The sequence below is a fragment of the Fusarium musae genome, chromosome 7 (assembly GCF_019915245.1).
Source record: "Fusarium musae strain F31 chromosome 7, whole genome shotgun sequence".
In the NCBI taxonomy this organism is placed as follows: domain Eukaryota; kingdom Fungi; phylum Ascomycota; class Sordariomycetes; order Hypocreales; family Nectriaceae; genus Fusarium; species Fusarium musae.
The window spans coordinates 2,055,989-2,061,988 of record NC_058393.1 but is presented as its reverse complement, the minus strand read 5'-3'; the positions used below and the strand labels follow the sequence as shown (position 1 = coordinate 2,061,988).

The following is a 6,000-nucleotide window of genomic DNA, read 5'->3' as shown; positions in this document are numbered from 1 at the left end:
CCCATCCTCCTTTAATTGGATTCTTTCTTGGCTTCAAACCGGCCCTTTCCAATCCTGACGCCCATGATGCTTACTTACCTTACTCACTGCACGTGTACCCGCACGCTAAGGTTCCTTGCGATAGCCCGAGCCCGAGCCCGCAGCCAGGCCAAGGGTGTCGCGTCGTAATTATTGTCTTGCTCGCGAAAATTACGCCCTGAACAAAACGCGCATCTATTAGCAGGAGTTTTTCTCCGACTGCGCCACAAACACAACTGCACAATTTGCACAAAGCTACAGAAAAATGTTCAAACACTAACACAATTCACAATAGATGCACTTTTCAAGACCAAGCAAGTTGTCGTTCGATGGTGTAAATTGCAATCAAATGATATCAAGCCATGACTATCCGGTCTATGGCATTCGCTCCCGGTAGCCTTGCTTTCCCGTCCATCCCAAGGCTCCTGTCCCATTCCCATTCCCAGTCCATAGGCATGGCAATCACGTAACTCCGTAAATAGCAAGTACAAGATGCATAAAGAAGAAGCTTTGAAATGTTTCCGGACGAGAGTTCTCTAGTCCATTCTCATGTCCATATCAGGGACGGCGTTGGTTGGTCGCGGTGATTCGGCTGCTGAAAGGACCTCCATTCCGTCAAAGATAGGAGGAGAGCATTGAAGATTTCGGAGTGCGCCCTCGGCATTCTGGCTGACAAGTTGGCCTTGTCGAAGGTTCTCGGCAAATAGAAAGAAGCCCTCGTTGGTCTCCACAAGATACGACTGAAGACCGTTGCTCTCAAGAAGGATTCGAGCATTGGAGACAGGGAAATGGTTCTCGATATACCGAGCCCAACCACGAGCAGCGGCTTGGATGTGCTCTTCTTCACTGATTCTTCGCCAGCCAATGCCGAGGTGCAGAGTGAAGTTATCGACAATGGGACCCTCAATAGCAGGCTTGACTTCAGACTGGAGGGGAGAAGTGCTGGCTGCAGGTGCGATGGATAAAGTGGGCGACACGCGCTGCAGCTTGGGGTTTCTGATCAAAGAGCGCGCCTCCTTGATGGCGGCCTCTTCAGCAGCCTTCTTCTCCTCAACCCAGGTGCCGGATTGACTGCTGGCGTCTGTGACGTAGCGAGTGCTCTTCTTGATGAGGATCATGCCAGGGCCGTAGATCCATTCCTCTTCAGGCTCTTCAACGGGCAGGGACTTCATGTCAGGCTCAAGGTTTTCAGAGGCCTCGTCCCGGGAACGCTTTCTACCAGCTGCGGAAGGTCGAACAGGCTGAGCAGCAAACTGGCTTGGCATAGGTGCAAATCTGGGTGGTGTGTGGTGTCCGAAGCTTGCCATACCCATAGACTGGTGGGCATGTTGGGGAGACATGGTAAGAACGGGAGAGGAAGAGAACTGAGAGCTGAAGTACGACATTTTGAAAAGCGTTTTCTGTTCTGTTCTGATCTGTGATGGGAAACTGGGAATGTTTGCAAGGTTAGTAGTCAGTGTTGTCACAAACCATCTATAGCGTATAGTCTCCCGGACACGCGGTGATGATGAGTTCGCTCAAGAGAAGAGGTGAGGAGGACGTCGGCGAGATGGAGAGAAGCAGTAGAAGAACGCGATGGATGCGGCCAGGACGAGGCACGAGGGCAAGATACGCGAAGGTGAAGACGAGAGGTTGGATATAATGAGGTAGGTAGTAAGTAGATGTAAGGCAGTTTTTAAGACAAGTCGTGATGGTAATGACTTTTCAGTTTCTGTGTCCTAAAATGGATGGAGTGTGTGAAGAGAAGAGAGAAAGAAGAGGAGGAAACCGATGGGAGGAAGACGGAGGATTAAAAGCTGCAAAAGAATGCGAGGGGAGGACTGCTAAAATGGAAAGAACCTGTACAATAGAAACGAAGAAGGGGCGTGAAGTGTGAGTGGCTCTTTACCCCAGGTTGAGGTGCTCTCTTGCTCTTTAACGCACCCACCCAACCCATGCAGCCTCACTCCGATCTCTAACAGCTACTGGAGTTGACACTGTGCATTGGTCTCGCGAGCGGCGAACGCCGCGTACAGGTACTCTGAGAAGATACCCGTGCGTCCGAAACAGCCCGGGAGCGGCATCAGCAACTTGTATCAGATTCGGCAAGCTGCAGCTGGGGTCCGTGCATGACAGTACGCATACGGTATGCACGCCATCAGCTTATCGCAAACCTCCCGGCCCTAAAAGTGGTCTAGCTCGAAGCTAAGGCACTTCGCAGCGTCAGGTACGTACTGTCTAATGGTCAGCTCTAACTCGCGCTTGACCCCTTCTGGGTTGCGAAATTGTTAGGGGTCTCGCTGCCGGGTCTTTAGCATGTCTTGAGCCTTTACCTGGTTGGATGGACAACGTTTTGACTTGACTCTACGTACCTACCTTAGTTGCCCCGTGCCACTCTGCGCACTCGCCCAGCAATCAGACCTCAGAGCCGAGCCCCCATTTCATTTTCAGCCAAGTTTTTTTTTGCTTCTGATCCGCAGCTAGACATTGACCAATCTTTTTCCGATGGGACGCCAAAGTGATCCACCCGGGCTTCCGCCCAGTCCGAGTCAGTTTTTGTTTCTGCACTGATCTTCTCTCCCAATAGATCATAGGCATTGGAAGTTTGTAGTTCCGAGCCCGTTTCCACGGTACGTACCTCATCTTGCGTACCCAGGGAGAGACCGAAGTGGAATGAGTGGATCAAATAGAACTCCCGGTGTCCAGTCCCAGTACGGAGTACATACATACCTTTCTGCCTCTCCTGGTTGGTGCCTGAGGTGGCCACAGCCAAGCCAGGCATATCCAGCCTGGAATTTTCGTTGCCGCGAATGGCTGGATCTGGAGCCGGACCAACTGAAAATTCGAACCTGCTCGACTTTGTAAGGACGGATCAATGTCCGCGCCCGTTGTCCCAAAAGGAACTATCACCGACCTTCCATCACTCACTCACTTATGGAGACGCAAGACCCAAGGAGGAATGCTCCTTTAATTGGCATCGTCTTGGTAACGAACTGATCAGTTCATTATCCTGATTCAGTAACAAACTAACGTACCTATGCTAAGGCAAGGAAGGTGTCTAGACAATAACTTCAGTCAACGCCCTGCTTGATCAGCAAAACCAACAGTCCACCGTAATATTATGCTCCGTTTATCTTGTATTAGCAAAACTGATCCTCGTACTCCTTGCATTTGCCGATGATGATGGACCACCTGACATCACCACGGATGTCGGTCGGCAAATCATATCACACATCGTCGGCATTCTCACTACCTCCGTACAAACCCTGAAACCCTGGTGTTCTCAACCCTACCGGGCTAGTATTGCGTCCAGCACGCCTTCTCCTTGCTGTCACCGGAGGGTCGTCAATTTCGACTCTCACCCGTCGTCCTCGAACTGGCGCCGTGTAAGCTCCATCAAACCTGCTCTGATGGCGAGCTTCGGGAAGCTGTCTTGGGGTTTGGGGTTGTTCTTCAACGGGCAGCCGGTCACTATACACAGGAAACTGTCTTCGGGGTGTCGTAGGCTCCAACCCTTCGCCAGTCGGTGGGATTGAAAGCTCACCAGCATCTTCGGGGGGGTCCATAAGTTCTCCCGAGCTCTGCGAGAGGTCGTCGTTGACTTCTTCTGTTTCATACGTTAATCCGTCCACCTAAATACCCATTAGCCTATTCGGGCTTATCTTTCATTTTCGCCGCAATCGATGCATTTCATGGATACATATCCCGATAATAATGACAGGGACAGGAGTTCGGTTGGGGAAGTGTCCCTCACAGTTGCTGCCAAAAGTTGCTCTATCGCATCGCGTTCGTCCTCATCCGTCACGGAGCCATCGCTACCATTATCGTGGGGTTGCGTGTGGACCGGCACGGTATCCGCATCCTCATGGTCACCTTCAAACTTGTCAGTGCCTGCCTCAGTTTCCATCATATGTCCCCATTGCTGGTCTGTTGGCTTACCCAAGCTTTGCCGCGGGCGGAAAGGAAGTCGATGTTGGTCTGGTTGTCGATGCAGGCGGTTGATGCCGTGATCAACGTCCACGAATCTGGTCTCGTCGGAACTGATGGTACCGTAGTCTAGTAGAGGGACTGATGATCCTATTCCCTCTTCACCGTCCGACTCGTTTCTACCATTTGAGCCTGGCGTGTCTTGTACGATGCTAGAGTCAGTGGTTGGTGTTACGATCTTGGTGTTGAGGGCATCTTCAAGCGTAGCCTCTCGATCATGCTGGATGAGATCATCGCGTTTTTTATCGGCCTTCTGGCGACTTAGTAGGTGCTTCCTGTAGCGGCTTCGGCGCTCGGCGTCGCTAATATCGCGTGTGGCTATCTTGATCGTCGTAGGTTGAAGTCGGAGCATCTTGTAGGGCGATTTCACTCTGGGCTCTCACAATGAAGCGCCATACGTATGGTAGCAGGAACATGAATAAACAACATCGTAATCGTTTGTGTATGTGTTCATTTCCAACATCTTTTAGGACGCTGCTTCCCATAGACAGAATTGTTCAGTCAACCTACCTTTAGGTACCTTAGTTTAAGACAAGAGCAGGAACTTCCATGTAGCTCCCGAGCTCTAGGGTAAGACATACATAATTATATAAGGTAAGGTCTCATGTTCATTTCAACATCCAATGCAATGAGGTTGTCTATTGATGTCTGCTTATGTGGTGAAATTCAATAGTGCTCTCTGTTTCTTGTCATAAGTTACTTATAGCTTTGTGGTTTCTCATTCCCCAAATACCTTGTTTTTTGGTGCTTCTAAATTCGATGTGAGGCTGACGACACCACACCTACGACAGTACATACACAGCCCCAGCAAGAGACAATGAGATGTGGTGGATAACGTCCTTGAACCTCAGCATGTTGCTGATTAGAAACAATTCACACTATCCAGAAGTATAGTGTAGTTCGACATGGCGTCCCTATTACGCGGCTATCCATCACGAGATACTCGATTTCCAGATATATCTTGGAATTTACGTGGTTTCTGGCTGATATGAGATGCTGCGTCGCGCAGGAAGAACCAAGTGAACGCAATGATATCGATATGCCAGCAAGAAGGATCCCCATGTTTCGTACGACATGATATCTGCATTTGCAGTGAATCCTATAGTTCAGCAATGACGTTGTCATGATTGTGCATCTGATCAACAAGTGGAATCAATGGTGCTGCTCTTCAGCTTGAGGGGAGATACTTAATAATTGCTGCATGGAGATTGAAAGCAGTATGGTTTTTGATAATCTATGATACAACTTGATGGCATTTGTTGTTATATAAATTGTGATAGTAAACGTCCTGTGCAATATTGTTGTATCACCGCTCCACGACCTCGAAAGTCTTGATTAATTAATTACATCCACTCGCTACTCCGTACATTAACTAAAATGTCTTGAAACAGGCTGAGTCCCAAGAGCACGGACAGAATGGCATCCGCACGTACCTACTACATCAATTCTATTTTTGGGCATCGCGATTGTTGAACAGCACCGAGCCATAGAGCCTGGACATCGTCGTCTCCATGCCTGGGTGATGAAATGCCCTCATTAGCAATTTGCTGTGCTGAGTGTGCTCGTTCATCTTGGTGGCTAATGTAGGTAGGTATTTTTAGCGCCATGATAGACAGGGACAAGTGCGGCTTCTGTACCTAAACCATCTCTCCAGACTCCAGGTAGATGCCTACCTAGGTAAGGTATACAAAGTGAACCAGATCCGTGATATATCTTAGTAAGTTGTTATCCTTGGCATAAAAGTATCCAAGCCAGCATTTTACCTAGACTACGGACCAGCGATTTTGCAACAGTGGCCAGGAGATCTCGCAGACCGTGCTTGCGGATCAATAATCGAGTTTGCCAGCTACATACTAACTATACCTCACACTCTATATCTGACCGAGTACTCCGTACATCTAAGTACATTAGTGCATTGGAGATTGGCTCAGGACAGATATTGGTGGCTGGTGCTCCTCTCACCAAAATATCAGACAGGGCAAGGTAAGGCACCTTGCAAAAACACTGGGGGCTCCC

General features: G+C 49.3%; 2 protein-coding genes across 2 annotated transcripts; both read right to left on the bottom strand.

Moving 5' to 3' along the window:
• Positions 1-554: 554 nt before the first annotated feature.
• On the bottom strand, positions 555-1,403 carry J7337_009793 (uncharacterized protein; the record flags this gene model as incomplete). Its single annotated transcript, XM_044827388.1, has 1 exon — positions 555-1,403. One exon carries the CDS (start codon positions 1,401-1,403, stop codon positions 555-557), a length of 849 nt encoding a protein of 282 aa, XP_044677982.1.
• Positions 1,404-3,224: 1,821 nt separating this feature from the next.
• J7337_009792 (uncharacterized protein) lies at positions 3,225-4,336 on the bottom strand (the record flags this gene model as incomplete). The annotated part of the gene is made up of 2 exons (XM_044827387.1): positions 3,225-3,629; positions 3,752-4,336. The coding sequence occupies 2 exons, from the start codon at positions 4,334-4,336 to the stop codon at positions 3,225-3,227; spliced, it is 990 nt and encodes a 329-aa protein (XP_044677981.1).
• Between the last annotated feature and the right edge of the window lie 1,664 nt (positions 4,337-6,000).